This window comes from Dipodomys spectabilis, unplaced genomic scaffold (assembly GCF_019054845.1).
Source record: "Dipodomys spectabilis isolate Male_0828 unplaced genomic scaffold, ASM1905484v1 ptg000147l, whole genome shotgun sequence".
In the NCBI taxonomy this organism is placed as follows: domain Eukaryota; kingdom Metazoa; phylum Chordata; class Mammalia; order Rodentia; family Heteromyidae; genus Dipodomys; species Dipodomys spectabilis.
The window spans coordinates 2,636,905-2,661,437 of record NW_024870824.1 but is presented as its reverse complement, the minus strand read 5'-3'; the positions used below and the strand labels follow the sequence as shown (position 1 = coordinate 2,661,437).

The 24,533-nt window shown below is 38.3% G+C and overlaps 1 protein-coding gene across 2 annotated transcripts in view; it reads right to left on the bottom strand.

The window, feature by feature from the left end:
• Nucleotides 1–10,256: 10,256 nt before the first annotated feature.
• Nucleotides 10,257–24,533, bottom strand: part of Man2a1 (mannosidase alpha class 2A member 1) — a 168,479-nt gene continuing 154,202 nt past the window's right edge. The window contains exon 22 of one of the 2 annotated variants that reach the window (XM_042691919.1): nucleotides 10,257–10,267. Coding sequence is in view for 1 of the 2 variants with exons in the window: in XM_042691918.1 (XP_042547852.1) it covers nucleotides 22,745–22,897 (153 nt within the window). In the remaining variant the exon portion in view is untranslated. Of the gene's footprint in view, nucleotides 10,268–20,095; nucleotides 22,898–24,533 lie in introns of those variants that run through there. The other variant, XM_042691918.1, reaches the window with a different exon arrangement.

Here is a 24,533-nt window from a genome sequence, read left to right as displayed (position 1 = left end):
TGATTGTTCTTGTCTTTGATGGATACACTACAAAGACTAGCATGTGAAATTAATCCTAAACAGTCTTCAGAAATATCACGGCTTACGCAGAGAAAGGTCTAAACTACTGTGAACTTAAATCACATAGAATGCAGAGACTTTTTTTTTAAAAGAATTCACGTGCTAGATTTCTTGTGAAAAGTTTGGCTGAATTAAGTCCTAGGTACAAAGAAAACAACTCCAAATTGGGTGATTCAAGGTTGTTCGTCTCTTTGGCATTTCGATTTCACACCTGTTAGAACAGTTTGGAAACCCGAAAGGTGAAACCCTAAACATAATTTCATGATCTATTATTGTTTTGTTCTGTTTTATCTTCAGGCATCAGAAATTCTTCAAAACCCCTTTACCAGAGTTTGCATGAGGGCAGTGTGCACTTTTCACAGGTGTTCTGTCTGCCACAGACAACAGATTAAGGCTCACAAAAACTCATTGGCTAGCTTTTTCGGATGGCTTCTATTTCAAGGTCTTCTCTAATTAGCCTCCCCAAATGGACTGTTTAAAGCACGGCTAATCTTGAACTTGCTCTTTTTCCCTGACTGAAAGGAAAAATTGTGCTTCATTTAGTTGAGCTGTGGCGCTTACGTTGCACATTTGTCACGAGTGATATTTTACATTTCTGGATGGCAGCTGTTCAGAGTTTCCTTTGCTGGCAATATTAAGTTGGGAATTACTAATGGTGAATATATAAACCCCTTTAATATGCAACGGAATCAAAATTGCTCTAAATATTTACATTCCTAAATTCCAATGATTTTTTTCCCCCCAAAAGTATATTAGTCTGTAGAGATATTCTTTTTAGGGATCTAAAGGAGATATGAAATCATTTATAATATTTTTCATGTGGCCAAATGTTATTTTTGGTAATATTATAATTTAGGGTGTTGGTTAACTTTCACCCCTGCATCTATGTAATTTTAACTAATTTGTGTTATTTTCTTTCCAACACAAAATGAACTATTTCAAAAGCAGAGTTCAGTCTGGCAAAGAAGGCTGTTCTTGTGTTGTTCCTTCAAAGGCCTTTTTAAAACTTTGCCTTTGTTCTTCTACTGTAAGTAGAGATGTGGACCACAGTAAGTCCACAAGAGCTAAAATCCAACTGGCAAATCAATCCACAACACAGTTCCTTTCAGTGATTAATACCAAGCTTTTGTAGGTAACAAACAGCAGGAGCTCTTCTGTTTCTGCCAATAGGTGGAGTTCCTTGAGGAGGCAGAAATCTGAAGAAGGCTAGATGAAATACCAAGGAGCCTAAGAACCTAAAGTATCAAAACAACAACTACAACAATAACAAAAAAATTATTTCCTAACTTCCCTTTCTAGATTCTATAGTCCTTACCTTTTTTTTTTTCCTTTTACATAAGAGTCTTGATCCAAATAGATATCAGGAACAAAAGTTTAAAAGTCCCTGGGTTTGCAGGTGGGGAGGCAGAAAGCAAAGAAATATTAAATCAGAGAAAACCTTCCTCCCACACTCACACACACACAAATCAAAGAATAAATACTATTATGAAAAGGAACTCTGGGAGGATTTAACTGGAAGAGGAGGCACTCTCCAGTAGGAGAGAAAACATAAGGAAATTGCAGAGATGCTTAACAGCCCTGAGGTTAGATAACCACCACCCCTCCAGATACACAGACCAATCTCCAGCTGAACGCACAGTATGGAAAATGAAACTTGGTCTCAGTTGAACCTGAAGCCTCAAAACAATGGGTGGAAACCTTCCCTAGAGTCTATCTTGGTGGGCAAGAATGACCAGCTAAGACTTGTCATGGATGTAGTCCAATTTTGCAACCCTAGGCTTATCTCATAAGAGCAACAAGAAATAGTTGAAATTAAATCCCGGGAAAGTTCTGAGTCTCAATTCTTCTCTGCCGTCCACCTCCAGTGGAAAGGAAGATTTATGTTTTCTTTCTCCTGACCTTCAGTTCTATGAGGGAGAATCAAAGCATGATGTGATCTCTAATACCAGACTGGTGTATGACTCATTCCTGAGTAATCGAAAGTGAACTGTATGGTTGGATAAGACTGTCTTTTGTGGAAGACACCCTACATTAAGGTAAAGGTATCTACCAGACCCAGAGGGCTGCAGGAGGAAGTTCAAGATATTCGCAAAATCATATGTTCACATCTGGACGTGCCTGTCTCCATATGACCCAAAAAGTTACTTCAAAGTCAATTCTAAAGGTCTACCATTATCAATTGATTACAGCTTATTTCCCCTGTGCCTCTTTTCCCTTCCTCTTATCTTTCCAGGGAGTTGGAGGACTAGCAGAGTCATGAAACCAATCATATTCTGCTCCTATTTCCACCTATGGTCTAACAGGTGATGCTAGAGGAGGAGAGAAATTTAATGTTGAATGGAATGTAGTGTTTTGAGTGGGTATCAAGGTGATGGAACTGAGACCACTCTAGACATTAAAGAAACTAAACAGTATTTTATTTTCTAAGACTGACCAAGAAAATCAATGGCACCAGCTACCAATTTCATCTGAGGCAGAAAAGAACTGCCCTTGAAGTAGACTTGCTTGCCATAGTTCTAAGAAAATAAAATTAAATTGCTGGGTGACTTTTTAAGGACCCCTTAAAAGTTCTGTTTGTTCAACATAATGGTAAGATCAAAGTGAACATAACTAGGAAGGTGAAATCAGGCTATAGAATGCCTCTAGAAATGAGAAAGCATTCCACTGAGGAGAAGTAAAATTAGGAGAGCCTGCAATTTTGCTGAAGATACAGGGCAAGAATCCTCATTGCATTTAGGAAATAGAAGCATAAAAGTAATGGGGACTCTGATAAAACCATCTTTTCTCAATTGTGTCTTCCCATTGTCTCAGAACTGAAAACCTAATTTCCTTTCTTTTTAGGTAAACAAAATAAAGCAATACACTGGTGTGGATTAGACATTTTTCCATCAACTCATCAAATAGTAATAATACTGAAAAAGAATAATAACATCTGTGACTAGATGACTTTGTTTCTGTGATTATACATAGCTCTATTATGCAGGAAGCTTATGTCCAGTTATGAATCAGTCTTGTGTGTCAGTCTGGATAATAAATGAGTTCTTCCAGAATCCCACTGCTGGTATATGCTAACCCTCAGAATTCCTCTGTCAATAGATTTACAATGCAAACTCCATACTAAGGAGTTTTCCAACCTTATCACATTCACCTGAATAATGATATTTGAGAGTTATGGGTGTAAAGTATAAGAAGGAGGTGAGTAACATGTGACTAAATGATGGAGCAATCTTTCCATGATCTCCACATCTTTCTTCATATTGTACACAGAAATTGCCTCCTTCTACTAACAGATTTAACCAATGGGCATTATTAGATTCCAATAACTAGTAAAGTGATGAAGACCAAGTCATTTGCTTTATAGGACTTTCATTTTCTCCTCTACTGAGTGAGATGTTGGACTAGATCTATACTTGAAGGAGAATAAGACAAATCTGCTATTTAAAATGATATCCCATGGGGCTGGGAAGGTGGCTCAGTGGTAGAGCGCTTGCCTTGCAAGCTCGAGGCCCTGGGTTTGATTCCTCAGCACCACATAAGCAAAAAGAAAAAAGCTGGAAGTGGCACTGTGGCTCAAGTGGTAGAGCACTAGCCTTGAGCTGAAGAGCTGAGGGATAGCGCCCAGGCCCAGAGTTCAGGCCCCATGACCGGACCCAAAAATAAAAAATAAAATGATATCCCAAGCCTATCCCTAGAAATTCTTGTAGATAAAGCGTAGGGACTATCTGTAATTTAATACATTTCAGATAATTCCATAGCAGATGATATAGAAAAATGTTACAATATACAACCTGTGAGACCTCTAACAATTTTTATGGTCTCTTCTGTTCTGATCTGCTACGTTGTTTACTGACCATTTCCAAATGTATGGTGGTACCTTCCAAAATTTATTGTGCTTAATTAATTATTTTTATTTGAAACCCATTTACTCCTTGCATGCTAGGATCAGATAACAAAAATTCCAGTAATTGTACATTCCAGCATTCTGAGATTGCATGTGGTCCACTTGTTTTATTCATTGATGTAGGTTAACTAGATGATTGGACTAAAAGATTTTATTAACCAGCAGACCATACGATTCAGCTCTTGAGCTTTACCATGAGGAATTTTTTACTCTTTTGTTGTTATTCAGCAAATCCTGTTTCTTCCTTTGGGACGTATCCAAGAAGTTCTCTGTGTATTAAAAATGTTTACGGACATGGGTCACAAGTTAGACACTCTGAATTAATGATCCAACTTTCATAATTCTCTATTTGCTGTTTAAAGGTGTCTCAGTCTTGGAGAACATAGAGTATGTCTCCTTCTAAGTATTACTCTGCCCCTTCCCTTCACTCCATCCTTCCCAATTCACATCTGGTATTCTTACATGTGAAACATAAAATGGATGAAATCTCCTTAGGTTTATGTGTCATCATCCTCTGGTCCTAGCGGGTCTCTGATAGGTTATAGATTATTTGGCCCAGTGCCCAGGGAACACTAATTGCACCTTTGAGTTTCCCTACATGCTTCTTCTAAGTGCTATTCTGCTGTGCTCTGCTGAAGCCTTTTCTCTAGATGTATGGCCACCATCTTGACCTCTTCTTTCTAAGCCAGGGCCTCTTCTGGTCAACTGCTTTATTTAGTTTTTATTCTTTTCAGGAACAAAACCTTTATATGAAAAAGTGTGTGGGGTGGGGATGATATTTAAAGCTCAGCCTCTAGGTTCTTTCTTTGCACACATCCAGGCACCAGGTGAGAAGAGGTACTGCCAATAACAACGATATGCTGAAAATGCACTAGGATCAGCCACCATATCTTCCAACAAAGTACAACCCCAGGGTGGTCAAAGATAAGGGATATCCATGTCTGATGACTTGTTTTCCTTCCACTCCTCTCAGCCACCCACACTCAGAAATATAAGGGAATTCCTTTCCTTTCAGGCATAGCTTTTCCTGTAGCCCCGATCAATCCCCTGTACCCTACATGGCTTATCATGAAATTTAGTGATCTGGGCTCTCTAGATTCAGCATTTGATTTGTAAAAGGAATTCTGGCGAATTTAACCAACATATTTCCCCCCTCTCAACAAAGCTCTCATTACAATACTATGATCTCACTGTGAATTTTTTATAAATACGGTTTCCTATTGACAGCAAAGCAATAACTTTTCTAACTTCTTCCCCCAAATGATGAAGTCCGTTGATTTAATAAGTGCAGAGCAACATAGAAACATGATTTCTCAGGGTGAAAAATGCCTGCTTAATATTTACAAAAACACTCGTCCTAGAAAATAGTCCTGCCTCTCTCCAGGCAACTGCAAGCTAAGGAAATCATTTTTGCAGGAGTAACCATTGCATGTAGGCCCACAAACTATGAACTACTTAGGACCAAGTACTGTTAAGCTTTGATACTTTGAGATCTCCTCCAGATACTTAGAACCATAGGAATAAAGGGTTGGCAAGGTCATGATCAGTGTGATGAAATTTGGTACAATGAGACAGATGGCCTCTTCTAGGAAATGGGAGGTTAGTTGTAACCATTTTTGTATAATTTGGCCTCCATCTCACACTCCCGCCTGTGTCAACCCACTCTTTCAACTAGCTGAACCACCCAGGGACCTTCAGATCCTTCACATTGCTACAGCTGGGTCTGCTCACACAGTTTCCTGGATAGGAATGGCCCAGCGAGCAAATTCATCAGGCTATTGGAAAAATCTTACCTCTCACATATATTTCCATCAAACAAGAGAATCATGTGTTTTTCAGGAATGGAAGTACCATATTTAGTTAGTTTCACTTATGTTTCTTAAAGTGGATCATAGTGATATCTTACTTAAAGGGAAAAACAGATTATGTATAATTGCCATTTGCTATAATTTGTCTATTTTCTTAAAAAAAAAACAAAAAAACACCAGAACTTCTGAGTAGGAGCCACAAAGCTGTGTCTGGCTCTGAGGAAAGGGAGAAAATGGGAGAATAAACAGTGAGCAGGAAGCAGGGAGACACGGTTGTTACCATAGTGATAAACATCCAGTCCGGATGGTGCCTGTGCTGGCTTGTGCTAATGAGTGGGAGAAAACCACTCTCCTTCTGGACTGTAGTTGAGGACAGAAAAATCTGAAATGACCAATTTAACCCTCTATTTGACAGCCTACATTGTATATCTATAGATAGAATCGACATTCGTTAACTACTGGCTAAGTGGTTGATAACATGTTCAGTTTATCAGGAGATTTAATTGTTAGGTTTTAAAAGAAGAGGCCAAGTAAGAACAGCACCACGCACGTGGTATTCAGGTAAGGGGTAGGTTTAATCGTTCTGGTGGGCACCACACCAGGTTGGCACTCCAAGCAGCTGGGAAAGAAGGGGTCTGGCCCTGGGCTAGGCCTTATCTAGGGTAGGGGCTGGGGAGGGAGGAGAAAGGTGTGGCCACATCGAATCCAGATGTGACCTCAGCAGATGCAGATGTGACCTCTTCCAGGTGTGCCAGTTGTCTAGGCAACGCAGGTACTGGGTGGAGACTTGGCTGGGAGGAGGGCGGAGTCTGCTCTCCATCCAGGAGTGGATCTTACATTAATGTGTATAGATACAGAAAGAAAGGCTAAATTCTCGTTTTAAATATAAGGTAAAATGTTAAGAGGGTAAATAATTTGTTATTTCCACATCTAGCTAATGGAAGGACAGGGCCAAGACTTATATCCAAATCTAAACTTTAATGTATTTTCAACCTAAGTCTATTTCTATGGGTCACAATTTTGCATGTAATATTATGCACATCTCCTGGAATGAGGAAAACTTGGGAAATCCACAGTGGTCATCTCAAACTTCGATATTTTACCATTTCACCTGCCTTTCAAGTTTCCTAGAACAATAATTGATGTTTCTCTTTTGTTCAATTGTAAACCAAATAGGATAATGATAAGTGCTTAATTAGAAATGTGCTCAGACTAGAAAATGGTCCTAAGTGTAACAGGTTTCAACTCATATGCATTATTACAATAATGTTACAGCTTACTGATGATAAAGGCAAAGGTTATGGACTTCTCTCCTACATTAATTTTCTTTCAAAATAGGAATGTCTTTGAATTTTATGACAATCACACATTATTAGTAGGTACAATACTAAGAAATTAAAAGTCTCTATAATTCTATTCCAATCCATTTTCTATCCCCAACATAATAACTGTTGATACTGGTCTTTTCCAAATATTTCTGCAGAATATAGTGCTCAGCAGTGTAGATTCACATTCTAGCTTTGGCACTTATTAGTTATGCGACTAAATGATCCCTGTTTTCTTTCCTTCCCTTTTTCCTTCCTTCCCTCCTTCCTTCCTTCCTTCTTTCCTTCTGTCTCTTCCATCATTCCTCCCTCTCCCTTCCTCCCTTCCTACTTGTGGTCTTTCTTTCTTTCTTTCTTTCTCTTTCTCTCTCTCTTTTTCTCTTTCTCTTTCCTTCCTTCCTTCCTTCCCTCCTTCCTTCCTTCCTTTATTTTCTCTCTCTCTTCCTTTTTCTTTTGTTATACCAGCAATTGAACTCAGGTCCTCCTCCAAGGACCCTACCACTGGAACCATGTTCTATGTCCTTTTAGTTTTTCAGATGGGGGAGGGATGTCATTCTTTTGCAGAGATCAGCCTTTGTGATCATTCTACCTCTATCTCCCAAGTAGCTGGGATTACAAAAGTAACCCACCACATCTGACCCACACATTGGTCACTTTAATCCTTAATTACTTACCTGTAAAATAGGGACAATAATACTATGCAACACATATGAATGTTATGTTGAATAAGGTACATAATATGATAAATTTTGTTAAGTACCTTCCACAGTATCTTAGTATTTTGTAAGTGGTAGTATGCATAACTCTCCACCTCCATATACATAAACATAAATATATTGTTTACATAAAAGGATTATATTATACATCTTTAAAACATATCTATATATGCTTATATAAAAATCTATTATGGATGCATAATGCTTTGAGTTTTATATATATATATATATATATATATATATATATATATATATATATATATATATTATGCTACTTTTAGTCAGACCACCACATATTCCAGTTGTGATTTCAATCCAAAATCCAATCTTCAAAGGAAGAGTTTGGAATAATTTCTATAAAGGATAAGTTAACAAATATTTTATGCTTTGCAGGCCATTTAAGCTGATGCAATTCAGCCCTATTTCTGTATCAATAAAATAGCCAAAGATAGCAAGTAAGCAAATGAATATGGCTGTTTCAATAGTATTTTGTTTTCAAAATTATGCAAGGTGCTCCATTTGGTCTGTAGTCCTTGGTATAATGTTCTGATGGGTATTGCTATATTTATATCTGTTCTTGGTTCTCTTATTACTTTAAACACACTCACACACTTGTACACACATGATATTTTAGTAGACCACCATAGTAAAATAGTATAAGCTAGTGGCTTAAATACATTTATTTTTGACAGTGTCAGAGTCTAGAGGTTTAAGCTCAAGGTCCTGGCAAATTAGGTCTGGATGAAGGCTATGCTTCAGATAGAAAGAGAAGCAGAGGATAGAGTGTCTGCTATCTTTCCTCGCAAGGACTCTAATCACCATCATAAAGGCCCCTCCTCAATGATCTTACCTAGCCTACTTTCCTCCCATAGTCCTGTCTCCAAATAGCTTCATATTGGGTGTTAGGGCTTCTACATATGAGTTTTTGAAGGCCATATACACATTCATTCCATAAGACACAGAATAGGAGAATAGATTTTTATTGTGAAGCAGAAGATTTTTGAGATTTTATTCTCTTTCCAAAGTATGTGAGAGTACCCAATTTTCTACCTCAACCCTGCAGTACTTTTTTTTTTTTTGGGTCCGGTCGTGGGACCTGAACTCTGGGCCTGAGCACTGTCCCTCAGCTCTTCAGCTCAAGGCTAGCGCTCTACCACTTGAGCCACAGCACCACTTCTGGCTTTTTTCTTTTTGCTTATGTGGTGCTGAGGAATCGAACCCAGGGCCTCATGCATGCAAGGCAAGCGCTGTACCACTGAGCCACCTTCCCAGCCCCTTGTTTTTTTTGTTGTTTTTAATCATAACTCATTTTGTTTCTCAATAATCTAACAGGTAAAACATTCTATTTAGTTATGATTTACATATCCTTGATTATTCATGAAGACACATCTCTCCAAATGTTTATTGCTTTATTCAGGGATTTTAGTGTACATCTCTACAGCTTTTCTGTTTTAACATTTCTAAATAGATTTTTAATAAATTCTTCATATATTAGAGGTAGCAAGTCTTAGTTACTCACTCACATCATACTTTACCATAACATTTAAATTTGACCTTTGTATATACATTATATCAAAAGCACCTGTTTGCTGTGGATCCCTCACTCACTGGACCATGAGTTCATGGTCATGACCACTTGTTTTTCTTTACACATCTCAAGTTCATGCCACAAACAAAAAGAACTTCTTCACTCCAATGATTCAAATGTCCCCTTCTTTTTTTCTATCATATTTACAGTTATACATATATTTGCATTTGTATCTTTACTGTACTAAAGAATATTTATCTGAGATAGCTACACAATTTTATTTTTCTCTTAAGACTGTGCTGAGATAGACAAGTTGGCTCATGCTTGTTTGACTAGCTACTTGGGGGACTGAGATTGTGAAGTTCAAAGCCAGCCTACCCAGGCAAAAAGCTCATGAGACCCACCCATGAGTCAAAACAAAAATGCAAAGCGAAAAGAACAGTAGCATGCATCTGCTCTCCCAGCTATGTAAGGAAGTGTAAGTCAGAGGATCACAGTATAGCTTGACCTAGCCTAAAATAGCAAGGACTTCTTTGAGAAATAACAAAAGTAAAAGGGTTTGGGTATGTCTCAAGTGGTAGAGTGCCTGCCTAAGAAGGCTTAGAGTTTGAACTCTAGTTCCAAGAATAAAGTGCTATTTATTGAATGATTATCTCCTTACCATAGTTGTAAAATGTAACTTTTAACCTTTACTATATATGTATATATACTACATATGTATATATACTACATATATGTATACACACATGTATATATGTGTATGTATATATATGTATGTATACACACTCTAAGATAGATAGATAGATAGACAGACAGACAGACAGATAGATGTTATAAATGTGTTTGGGCACCTCTATATTTCTTTTTTTTTACTGTACAATTTTCATGTAAGAACATTTTTTCAGATAAATACAGTTTCAACTTGTCAACTCTCCTTTGAATCTAATCATTCATTCCCTACAGAGTAAGCCAATAAACAGAGCACCGAATCAGAACAGTCTTTCAATCTGGCTTTCTTCATTAGCTCCTTGGCTTTGAGCTTCATAGCTTTCAAAGATCCATAATCATACCTGTCTGACCTGCTTTGTGGCATTATTGTGAGACTAGAGAGTGAAAATTGAGCTGCGTACTCAAAATGCTCCAAAAATTAAAATTCCTGACAAGTGATAACTATTCATATTCCCCATTAGTGACAAATATCCATTGATTTCATTTTGAGCAGACTTTACTCTAATTGACTGGAGCTAGCTGAGCGGTATTCTGTGGGAAATGGAGACAAATCACTGAAAACAACTTCCTGTCTTATTTCCAGTTATATTCTAAACTACTGGTGGCTTAGTCATCTCAAAAAGTGAACCAAATACAGGAGGCATTCTTACAAAGTTTTATGCCTCTGATGATCCTGATACATGCCTTTCTATCAGGAATTCCCATAACCTCTCAGCTTCTCACTCTAGTAGCTCCTCAGGGAAGCTGGGAAGTCCTAGTGGACCTATGAGGGAAAGGGTTTGGGAAAGGAAGGATTTAGATTCTACTCATTTCCTGATATTGTTGTAATGAATTACCTCAAACTGGGTAGCCTCAACCATCAAAAACTTGTTCTCTCACAGTTCTGAATTCAGAGGTCTGAAGTTAAGGTATGAGTCAGGCCATCCTTGTTGTATAGAGCCTAGGGGGAATGCTTCCTTGTTTTGGCTTCTAATAGCTCTTGGCATTCTGTGATTTATGGCCACATCTCACCAAGTGCTGCCTCCACAGTCAGCATTGCCTTCCCATCGTTCTTTCCTCTCCTTTTTCCTCCATGCCTCCTCTACCCTCTTACAGATCACTGAATTTAGGTCCAACCCAGATGATCAAGCTTGAATGGTATCATCTCTAGGTCTTTTTACATCCTCAAAGGCCCTATTTCCAAGTAAGGTACCATTTAGAGGTTTCATGGATTGGGATGTGGATATGCCATTTTTCTGAGCAGCCTTTAAACCTACTACAAGAGCCTCACATTGTAAGCAAGGAACTGTAAAGCAGGCGGTGCTCATGCTATACTGGAGAATCAATAGGTTGCCGCGGGTACTAGCCAGAGTGTAAGCTCCTTTTCACACAATAGACTCAAAATCCTAACAGTCTATGGTTTCTCTATTGAGCTATATACCTCTAGTTTCTGTTGAACTCAAATTTGAATGAAGATGAATTAGCAAAAAAGATATCAATCTAATTACCTCCTTCCCGATCCCACTCCACATCTTTATACTCTTCATAGAAAACAGTCAAGATGAGATCATTAAACTAACACAACCTCTTTAACACGTGGTTAAAACAAGATAAAGACTGCACCACCAACCTTATCAATTGAACTGCAGTGTAAGACACTGCTTAGGCACTTCCTTCAGTGCAGCCTTTACTTTTAGTAAGTACCCTTTCTCTGAGTTTTTCAAGGCAAAGCTCTAGTAGGACTGATTCTAAACCATGGAGGGGCCAAGGATACTTCAGCTCTCTTGAGTTTTAAAGTGGTCTCTTATCTTTTGTTGAGCTGAGCCAGAAGCTCAGGCAGCCACCAATTTAAGGTGCTGATTCATGATCTGAAACTCAAATATTTTCACATAATCCTTTCAGGATTTTTTATGTTCTTCTTCAAATGCAGTCTTCAGCTTCCTCAGAGAATATTGTCATATTGTCAGTACATGTTTTTTTTTTTTTTCCTTTCAGGCTTAGGTTGTTTCAGGAGAGAGACTCACTGGTATTTATGAAAATAAAGAAAAACAAAAAAGTTTTTGCTTAAGAGGATCATCCTATTCTGATCTCCACACACCCAAAGGTGTCACAATGAAAACATGGAGAATCAGGACTTTGAAAGGTTATTTGGAAATAGCTCGGAGTGTTGCCATGGAGAACCAGTTAAAATACATTTTACTTCATCTGCTACAACAACTTTGTGCAAACCAGAAAATGTTTGGAAAGCCATCTAATTTGGAACTTGGCAGTGTGGCTTTAATGAGTAGACTAGAAAAAAAAGATTTCTTGGGAGATGGAGTGACTTGTTCAAGGTCCCACAGCAACATTTGGCAGAATTAAGATGAGAATTCAAATTTCCAGATGCCAATACAGGGCTTTTTCTACTATTGTGACCACGTTTCATTCTGTTCTATAATTAAAATATTCCTGGAAGTGATAACCTCAGGGATTCTACTTATCAGTCTTGAATCTACAGTCAGAGAAGAGGTCTGCAATAATTTCTCTAAAGAACCATTAGTAAGTATTTTCAGTTTATATGGTCTCTGTTAAAATGGCTCAACTCTACCTCCATAGCCACAGGTGGCCATAGAAAGTATGTAAACAAATGGTATGCATCATTGTGTGCCAATATAAACTCACTTATAAAAACAAGCAGTGGGCTTGATGAACCAAGACTGGAGTTAGATTTCACCAAACTTTACTTTGCTGTTCTGTAAAGTGAGGAAAATAAAAGGATATCCTTTATGGGGATTGACATGAGGGCTAAATGATAGAAGATATGTGATGCTATTTCAGTGCCCAGCATGACATAAAAATGTTGGTTATTATTATTACCATTACTTTATTTTTTTTAATTTAATTTTATTTTTTTTGTGAACATACTGTACAGAGGGGTTACAATTACATGGGCAAGATAAACCGTTACTTTATTTCTAATCATGCCTTCTGAGAAAAAAAAAGGAACAGAGAAATCAACATTTTTTTTGTTGTTGTTGGTCATGGGGCTGAACTCTGGGCCTGAGCGCTGTCCCTCAGCTCTTCAGCTCAAGGCTAGCGCTCTACCACTTGAGCCACAGCACCACTTTCGGTTTTCTGAGTGTTTATTGGAAATCAACATTTAATAACCTTTTCCTTTCCCCGCCCCTAGGCAAATGAATCAAGAATCACTCATGGCCATGAACCCCCGACTGCTTTTCAAGCTTCAACAAGTAGCTGTCTGTCACAATCACAAACAGCAGCCTCCAGATGCTACACCACCAGGGCTCTCTGCATGACCATAAGACAGTTAACCTTCCATCTGGAATCCTGGTAAATTCTGGACTCATGTAGTCTATTTGTTCTTTGACAAAAGATAATTGAAATGAATAATTTTCTTTTTAAATATTGAGCAGCTTCCATTTTCATGAGGAGAAAGCCTAGAGGTTTTTTATGGATTCATTTACAATGTTTCAAAGACCATCTTTTTTTTTTTTTTTTGCTAGTTCTACACTGCTTCTTGAGTTTTTTTCTAATTTGAAATTTTGTACTCCAAAGAGCTTCATCTTCAAAGCTGGGCTCTTTTTGTCTTTACTACAACTGTGTTGAAACCTCTCGCATTTTCTATCATGTAAACAGGGCAGGATTAAGGAGAAGATGGCCCAGTATTTCACCTAATGTCGTTTTTTACTGAATTGTAAAACCTCATTATTGTTACAGTTCACTGACATAGGATCAAGAGATTGCATTATGAAAAGATTCTTCTGATGTTTAAAATAATATAGAATCCTTTTAAAGTTAAAATATTTTAATAATGTGTTTCATTCATTATTTAATCTCTTATTGGAATGATAAATATTCCTGAGTTTATGGCTGACAAATTAAACCCTAGAGATAGCCCTGAAATAGACTGACTATGGGTTAATGAAAGAAGCTACTTTAATACCCTATAAAATTGTTCTGTCAAAGCTTAGATGATGCTCTACTATTTCACTTATAAAGTTTCATTGCATTGTATTACTTCAGTGTTCTAGGGGGTCTGATCCTCAGACTCATAAACAAGAGATTTGTGTTTCACAATTGCCTTAATGAAGCATCAGATGGTTACGCTGGAAAAGAACTATAAATTCTGAGATGTAATTTGTCCTTTCTTTAAAAACTATTAAGCAATTATGTGTAGTTACATCAATGTTTCTCTGAAAACTACACATATATATCTTTCATATTCTTAAACATTTAAGCAAATCAGTATTAACATGTATGCTATCATTTGTTCTCTATATGAGTAAAAGGAGTCTTTACATGAAAGTATTTCTAGTCTTCTAATAATTGTTCTTCATGAAACTTTCACCAGGCATACAGGTTCTAGATTTTGTCAAGCCACTCCCCTCTCCCACATCTAACTGATAATGTTTTATCTTTCCAGACTCACTCCAAAACAAATCCTTCCATCTCACCTTTCCATCTCCATAGGTAGGAGGGCATTCTTCCTTTGTTCACCCAGAGCATCTGTCATTTCTACCATAGATATAAGTTTCTTATGCTGTCATTATAGGGCACCTTAACTCTATCCAGATTTCTTGATCCCTAGCTCCCAGAATAGCTGTCCCACTCAATGACAAATAAAGTGTTTACTGAGTGAATACACAATGAAAAATCTAAACATTGATTGCTTCCAGAGTCTATTAAAGGTACCCCATAAATTTGATAAGGATGAATTTGCAGGTCTTACTTTAGAAAGTAGATCTTCACCTCAAAATAATCTCATTACCTGTACCTGGAAAACCCATTTGGGAAAACAAAAGAAATGAGTGAGTCAAATCACTTTTCTGGTGAACTCACTTCCATATAGCTAGTCTGAATTATCACAATCCTGCAGATAGAAAAGAAATGCACCCCAAGAAGGGCAAGTCCTCTGAGACCACTGCTCAATAGAGGAGTCTGGGACAAAAAGCTTAACTCCAACTTCAGATCATGGATTGAAAACCAGTCGATAAGTGTTACTGAAAAAAGTCACACATCCATACAGAAGTTTGGCTAATATTGCGAGGTTGATTTGGACCATAAAATGAGTCCCAATGCTAAGCTGAATAATAATACTAATAAAAGTGGAAAACAGCATACAGCATGGAAGCCAAGAACATATGCTGAATGGGAAGCCCTTTGGTAGATTAATACATTCATACGTAGTCCTTCCATGATAGCAATTTAGCTGGGAAAGCACCAGAATATGTAAATCATCACTTGAGATACTTCAAAGATGCTGGCCACCGCTGACTCACTGACTCCTCCTGCTTCCATCCCCTTTCTCCATTGCTCCCAATGCCTCTGTTCTCAGTTGACATTCAGAAGGTTCGCTTAGTCTCACAGGAGCCTAACTACTTCCACATTCAAATCAAAACACTCTGATCGTATGTGCCGAGGAACCTCAGCAAGCTTCAGGCACTTTGCTAGTACCCACATCCTTGATCAATTCACATTTTAAAAATCCCCTTTCCACTTTATAACCACAATAAAAACTGCTCTGCAATAAAGTACTGTTTTATTATTTTTTTTTAAATTGAAGAGAATGTACAAGGAGGTATGGACAGTAGGGACATATAAAAGGCTATATTGCATGGCCTGAACAACCAAGTATTCATCACTCAAGTACACACATAACACTCAGCGAAGCAGCCTGGTAGGCACATGTTCCTGGAAAGGCAGGGACACCCAAGAGTGCCTATTTCAATGTTTCTACTTCTTTAACATGAAATTCGATTTGGCTGAAAAGTGAAGCAGTTTATTATTTCGTATAGTAAGAAAATTGGAATTGGTTCATTTAGCAGCTCAAAATCATCAGACATAGGTTCTGATGATTTTGAAACGTGTGTGTCTTGGGCCTGGAATTGTGACTCGTCACTGAAAAAAGAAATCAGACTTAGGTTCTATTCATTTTTTAACTCAACACTTAGGTTGTCTTGGCAGGATTGCATAATTTCTGCAGTAGTTCTATCAATACTTCCACAATATTGCCTCTAAATGTTGCCATGCTCTCCCTCTCCCTTTTTTATATCAGTCTTAAAGCTTGAAATCAGTACTTAGATGCTATCCCTGAGCTCTTTTTGCTTAAGGCTAGTACTCTATCACATTAGCCACAGTTCCATTGCTGGCTTTGTTGTTGTTGTTCTTGATTAATTGGAGATAAGAATATAGGGATACAGGTGGACCCATTGCAACAACGATATATACAAGATGCTATGTCAAAAAACAAACTTTACAATTTAGGTGGGGAAGGTAGGCAAGTGGGGGGAAGGGGGGAAGTGTAGTTGTGGAGATGGAAGGGAAGTGATGGTAGGGGAAAAACAAAGCAGGAGGCAACAATGCTTGATAAGAAATGTACACGTTACCTTGCTCATATAACTGTAACCCCTCTGTACAGTATTTTCACAATAAAAAAACTTATTTAAAAAATAAAAAATAATAAAAAAAGAATCTCAAAGACATTCCAGCCTAGGTTGGCTTTGAACCACAATCAATCCTTAGATCTCAGCCTCCTGGGTAGCTAGAACCTACTACTTTAGCCAAGTCCACAGCTTTCCCCCTCTTAAGGGAAGACAATAGGTCTCTCCTAAAAGCACCAAATAACTTTTCATGATAGATCACTGGGGTATAATTGTGTCATATATCAACTCCTAAGCCAATCACATAGCCTGGATAAGCAAATTATCATATCAATTATCAATCATCATAATCAATTTATCTGCTGAGAGCCATGACACTGAAATTACATCCAGTCTTCTTAAGAAAGAAGATGGTGGAGGAATAGCGGTTGTTTGGTTTTACAGTTTCTTCCATAAGGTCAGGTCCTTTGAGGGGTTAGGAGTATAACTTCAAACAATTCTGTATTCATTTCAGGCCTTCAGGACAGGTTTTTGAACAAGGAAATAACATAAGCACATAAATATAATTAAAATATACAGGTTTTTTTTTCTAGCATTTGATTCTAAAACTAGTTTTTATTTTTCAACACTTACATGTTATTTACACGTGTTTCACATGACAAAACTGTTGAACTAAAATTCCCTGAATTGCTGTGTTCTATGTGTGAGAATGTAATGAACAAGATGACTCCAGTTCTTCCTCTTAAGGGAGTCTTACATCCTAGTAAGTCCACCCCACAAAACGTCAGGTTTGACTCTTCTGTGAGGAAAATAAAGGAGGGAGAGGAGATAGTTCTAGGAGCTAAGATTATGCCTCAAAATGTAGAGCATCTGCCTATCAAATACAAGGTTCTGAACCCAAACTCAAATAGTGAAAAGGAGGAGGAGGAGGGGGAGGGGGAGGGGGAGGAGGGGGAGGAGGGGGAGGAGGAGGGGGAGGAGGGGGAGGAGGAGGGGGAGGAGGAGGAGGAGGGGGAGGGGGAGGGACAGGAGGAGGGGGAAGGGGAAGGGGAGGAGGGGGAGGAGGAGGGGGAGGAGGAGGAGGAGGGGGAGGGGGAGGGACAGGAGGAGGGGGAAGGGGAAGGGGAGGAGGAGGGGGAAGGGGAGGAGGAGGAGGAGGGGGAGGGGGAGGGACAGGAGGAGGGGGAAGGGGAAGGGGAGGAGGAGGGGGAAGGGGAGGGGGAGGGGGAGGGGGAGGGGGAGGGGGAGGGGGAGGAGGAGGGGGCGGGGGAGGAGATGGAAAAAGCTTGTTTTGTATTGTGTAGCTCAAGTGGTAAGCCTCTGGCTAGACGATAACAGTAAAGTGGATTGGAAGTGGTATAAACTAACTGACCAGGAAAGATTCTTCAGATAACACTTGAGGCCAAACAAAAAGGAATAGAGAGCCCCTGCCATGGGAGATGAACAGACTCTCTGAAGCAGAGGAAACATGTACAAGACCATAAAAAGTGAGCTACCTAAGAGGGAGAATGGTAGACAAGGCTGACTTGGGTGAAGAATGGATTTCTTAAGCCACTCACAATGAGGTTCACATAAATCACAAGGTCAGAGACCAAGCCAGTTAGGGCTCTTCTGGCCACGGTACAAGTTTATATGTTATTTCAAGGGTAACAGGAAGTAGTTTTCCACAAATAAGAAAGAAGCCATCTAAATTTTACTTTCTAGAAGCTCCTTTTGGCTTCTGTGTGAGAAGAAACGTAGAAGGGCGGTAGGCGGGCAGTGTTGGAAGGCAAAGGCTGCAGGCTAGGTGTGATCTAGTCACTTGGAATTGAGTGCAGAGATTTTTTTTAAAGGATGTTTTCTGGCATTGCATATTATAGGGTATGGTGACTAATTGTCAAGAATTATTTAGAGAAGTTGAACAAGCAGACATTGCAAAAGCATGCCAAGCAGATGCTTTAATAAGTACATGAGCTCTTTGAAGAGCTTGTTAAAATGCAGATTCTGACCCAGGAGGTCTGAGGTCAGGACCACAAGTGTGCAGTTCTAACATTTTTCCAGGTAACCTAAACACTTCTCATCTATCATACTTGGTAGGATTCTAGCAGAATGTGACGTCAACTCACATTTTCAGTGCTGTGTTCTACTCTCTTAGTCATGCTACATGCTCCACAAGAGTTACCCATGTGTTGCTAGTCAAACTGAATTAAAAAATGTTGGGCTCCTTCGTTGCACTAATTACATTTCAAATGAACAAGAGCTATGCATAGCTAGCAGCAATCACACTGGATGACACGTTTATGTTGACATTTTCCTTTATCAAAAAGGCCTTATTAAAATAACCCTGTTTCAGAGAGGAAACTACTTCTGGTGCTCCAGGTTGAGCTTGCCATATTACCATGTTTTTCTTATTTTGGTTTAATGAGATATATGATCTCTATCAGCTAAAAGCAAATTGCATGATGGAAGTAATCTGCAATCTCCATTTGTTTACCCTCACCAGTGTATTTCTGTTGTACAACCCGAAGTATCCCAGTGTCCAATTCGCATTGCTCTGGTTGTAAAAGCCTATTTGCCTTGGGTTGGGATAAGGGACAGTACTTCTTATCCATGTGATTCAGTTCAGAATAACTTTGTATATCAATCACTATTACTAACACATGTCAAGAGCCAGCATACCACAGGATATTTACAATATATATAGGTAAAGGTGCTCTTCCCAATGGAGTCTCTATGATGTCCAGATAAAGTCTGACTCTTCTAGTAGATATATCAAATGCCCAGACCTTGCCTCAGAATGAGGACATGTCAGGGAAAGCAAAACAAGAAATATACTCAGAACCTGGACAATACCTCAAACTTCTCTACAACTAAATTCTTAACACTCTCTACCCTTGAACACTAGTTTCTAGGGAAAATTTCTTTTTTTTTTTCCTTCAGCCAGTGCTGAAGGATTCTTGCCTATTACACCCTAATTTATGTTCTAATTTCCTCTCTACCGCTTTTGATCTAATCATTCAAAATCATAAATCACCTTGGTTGGTTTCATATCACAGATCTATTGGATGCCTTGTGAATATGTAACCTTTTAAATCAAGCATTTCTCTATTAACTTCAACATTAAAATTAACATGTTGAAGGATTGGGTTTATTTCCCAAGGAAAGCCATTTTTGCTCATTTCTCTGGATTTCTACACTTCAGTGCATACATATTATACAGTGATCAATCTTTTTACTTCAAGTCTTTCCTAATAAGTCCAAATTTCTTAGTTGGATATGTTGTTTACCTGATCAACCTGTACAACTCCAGAATATTTACTCTTTGACTTTCCTCACCTCTGTTGTAAAGGAACTCCCTCAAAGCCATTGAAGCTGTGCAGCTGCCCAGGTCAATGGGCTGGGGAGGGGTCTGGCTCACCCTCTTCCCACCCTGAGCTTTGCTTTCTGGCTTGTCCTGGTCTCTGACTCTGACTTTACCAGCTCAACAAGAGTCTGTGGGAATAGCAGCTGGAAGGTTCCCAAATTCTCACTTGTGCCTATTCAATCTCTATAATTACTTTATTTTTTTAAAAAAAGGCTCTATTCCTTCAAAGGAATAAAGGTCGGATCCTTACTCCTTTGTTGTGTGTTCAACCATGTTTTAATAAATCTGTTTAGAAAATAGGATTAAAAATACTCTAGAGGACCATGCACAGGATAAAATTATCTTTTATTAGAGATCTTATATTACATATTCCCCAAAAGATATAAAAATCTTCCAAGAGAAAATATCAAAACCTGTTGATTCCAAGGTGAGCAAAATAATCAAAATGAAAGCAGACATGTTCTTGCAGACAAAGAAATGTGAAAACATTTTAGCACAAGTACAGTAAACACATGGGAAGATAAACTGTTTTACATCACATTTTACAGCATTTTTGTTTTAAGGGAAACAAGGATAATTAGTTCTCAAACAATGCACTTATAACCCCAAATTAAAATTTCAGAAAAGGAGGAGGCGGAAAGTGGTGAACTTACTGTGTGGTCAGCTGAACACCTGTGATAATAAATGCAACAGAACCTAACCAAACAATTACAAGACAGATCACAACTGAAGTGTGTGGTGCCAGAGACACCAAATTAGCCATTTAAAAAAAATTATCATAACCCAAAGCAAAGATAGCCTCTCTTCAATTCCCTAATGCTATATTCTAAAAGGAACTTTAAAAAGCAGAAATTTGCTGGTTAAAAGGACTTTCTGCCTCACCTATGAACAGCTGGTGGTAACAACACACACTGCATGAAACATCAAGTGACAAGGGACATAGCCACCTTGAATACCCAGAAGTGGCAGAACCAGTTATTGCATCAGGTTTTTGTTTCCTCTGATCAGAATTTGCAGAGTGATTAAGCACATCCACTTAACCACAGAACACAGTGAGCTCCCATAGGAAGGAATACATTATAGATGCAATGAGAACACTGATCTTATTCCTGGGATTTACTTCCGGCAACCCCAATGCCTGTAGATGTCCACAAGAAGGAAGTGGCTATTGTTGTTGGTTCAGTTGTGTATCCCTCCCCTCCCCCAAGTGAGGGAGGAAACTTATAGTTCATGTTTATTGCATGAAATTATCCCCATGTAATATCTTTATCAGCACTGCTATTGTTTCCTTAATTATTAAAGGCAAAGGAGTTTATGAATGTAACATAACAGTAATTGTAGGAGCTGCATCTTGAGCAAAAAATCCAGATGATAATCACACTACATAGTAAAACAATAATGGGTTAAATTTCTCTATAAAGACATTGGAAGGACGAGAGGTAAACAGTAGCTTAAAGTCAGATAATACTAAATCTATTACACCCAACCAAGGATTTTTCAAAACTGTACAGATCCAAAGAATGGTTTCTATGCTACAACTGAATATTCTAAAGGTCGCTAATGTTGCTGTGATTTTAAAATCAAGGAAACAATAATGTGACACAAAATTTATTAAAAGTACTGTAATGGCACATGGGCTGAGACCTACACCTTGAGGTTACCACATACAAAAGTTCAGAACAGACTGAACAAACATATCCTTTATAAGATACATTAGGATGCACTACATGAACATGGAATTCAAAACGGAGTCTATTTTAAAGCATTATCTCTTCAGTATGGTTAACTACTGTGAAATGGAAACAGTATCCGGATTTTGCCTGTGACAAAATCCTTGTTTCAAGTTGCAGTTTCCCTGGCAGCAGCATATTTTAATTAAACAATATTTTTCTTCCTTGTTTTGTTTTCTGACATCTCAGTACATTCAAATAGTCAAAATGTTTAGAGTAATACGACCACAAATTTAATGAAACAGATCAGAATGTGGCCAGCATTGTCAGGCAAGTATTACCTAAATGTATGTGTCATAGAAAGTACCCATTCCCCAGCCCTAACCTCCCCAAGTCCTCCCACTTTCCCAAACAGTAATATGGACACCAAAAGATTTAACAAGACTTATAAAAAAATAAGGCACATTTATTTTGATATGATAATTTTAAAATAGAAAACCCCATCTCAGAACACCTGTATTCAAATTAGCTGTGTAAAAAGACACCTTGTGGTACCTAAAATAGGAGTAGGGTACCTATGGAATTGCTTCTTCTATTTTCGTGACAATGGAATAAATTGCACCTATCCCACATTGTCAAGTAATGAAAAATACGCTTCTTTTTCTTCTTCTTTTTTTTTTCCTAACATTTAAGTTGAATGGTTCAAAATTAGTTATCTTGGAAATACAAAGGGTAAGCAAAGGAAGGTCAAGATGTTCAGTAGAAAGAGGAATGAAAATCAACTATGTTCATCAGAAAGGTAGGGATTGCACTTTTCCGTCCATTTCAACACTTGAGATTTTTCTGACTTGCATCAATGATTGCAACCCTTTTGGCCACTAGCAATTACCCACCAACCTTTTATTCTATTTTGGTCAAATGAGTAATTTTTATAAAACTAACAAATGCTTAGAAGGATCTCTTTACAACCTCTAACGCAAACAGAATGAGTTAGCATTTAACCTGAGATACAGTCCGTTATGAGGTTGTCTTTGAACGTTTCTTCACTCGCTGCACTAGTTCCTATCTATAGTGGTAGTTCTTGGGATGGACTCTGAAAATAAAAAAAAAGAAAGAAAAGAAAAAGCAACCTGGTAAAGAGCATGGCTTTTTTTCTTTTCTTACGGCATTGGATTAAAAAAAAAAATCACAGAATTCTTGTTCTCACAGTAACCAGAAGCTATAATAATGTGCTTCTTTATTGCACATCAAATCAAGAAAGGTATAAAAAGCCAATGCTTGTTGATTCAAATTCAAAATTCAGGTTCACCTCAACCGAATTCGGAATGTGCTGATTTCCATGGGATTCAAGTTGATCTCACTTATATTTTGGGCTTCTGGAGGTGAATACATCAAGGATAATGATGAAGGAATCAGACTTTCAACAGTAATCTTGTTAAAAAGTTTCTGTACCAACACCTAAAAGGAAATGAGAGATATTTATATATTGCTATAAATCCTGAAGAAAAATTACAAGACATCCATATATTCAGTCTAAAATAGTATGTGAAAGAATATGTATGCCATGTTGAAGGTCACTTTGAAGGGAAATTAAAGGGGAATGTTAAATACATGCACAGACATGCTTGCATACGTATGGGATTCCTGGAGGGAAACTTAGCAAATTGGCTGTGGCCATGAGCAATGTGTTCTGCATTACTTTCTGTACTGCTGGAGAATTTTTATACTGCATAGGAACCACTTTTTCAAAAGAAGAGATGACATCTATAAGAGAACAAGCCCTCACAGTGCCTGAAGAGTTAAAAGCATTCTTACATTCTTTCAGTCATTATATATCTTTAATAATGTGGTAGTTGGTTCTTTTCTTTTTTTCCTTATTGGAACTGATTCAAAGATACACACAGGCACATTTCTACAGAAGTCTGTAACATTACTGAGTTTTGTTCCATAGGGTGGAAAGATCATTTGGAAAACTCAAACCCTGCCAGGTTATTTTAATATATCTCTGGATCATATTCCACACCCTCCTTCCCCTTGGACTGAAATGTTTTAGTGTTAGAATGCTCAGAGCCAATTATACTCAGATCATCATCAATAAGAAAGGCTGAATTCAAATATTACCAAAAAAAAAAAATAAATCCAGAACTTCTTGGTAGCAATTCTGTGGAAAGTCAGGCAAAAATCATAGAGAATCAATCTATCCAGTAGACTCATGCCTATTACCAGATTTTCTCTCTTTTTAGATCTTTCCCGTATGCATTTGGAGCACATGCATTGACTCACTTGAGTATGGCCTGGGGGCTCAGGTTGGTAGAAAGCCAGGCCATTTGAGCAGCATGATGGGTCAGACCTGCCTAAGGGTTGAACCAACCTGGCTATATCACAGCACGCTAAGAGAAAGTGGCAGGAAACTGGAAGGTCCTTTCCTTCCAAGCAAAGGCTAAGGACTGCCCACAAGACCAACTTGAAGAGAAATCAGAAATAGGAAGCCAGCCAGCAATGTTCCATCTAAATGTTCAGTTTGGCCTGAAGAGTGTTGACTCATGCAAATCTGTATTAATCAGAAGACCTAGACATATGTTTATTTCCCAGAAGGAATAAATAGATCAAAGTTTTGTACAGCTGGCTATGGGCTATGCTCAATTACTTCACTGACCACAGTCTCAGTGCTCATATCATCACTTCCTTATTGCTATGCCAGTCAGCTTCAGTTATTCTAGAATATTTCCTAGCCACTGAAGAATTGGGGGTTACCACAGCTGGATTGCTATGGTATGTGAGAATGTGTAATCAAGAGAGGATGAAATGGTGAGGGGAAGAGATGCTTTGTCGTCTAGAAATGGAAGGCTGGAGAGGTGATCATGAGCATTGTCTTTAAACGGGGCTGAAGGTGAACAAGTGCTTTGTCTCTCCCCTTCCTCCCTCCCTTCCTCCCTTCCTTCCTTCCTTCCTTCCTTCCTTCCTTCCTTCCTTCCTTCCTTCCTTCCTTCCTTCCTTCTTTCCTTCCTTCCCTTCTTTCCCTCCTTCCTCTCCCCTCCCTTCCTCCCTCCCTGCCTCCCTTCCCTCTTTCTTTTTTATTTCTTTCTTCTTTACT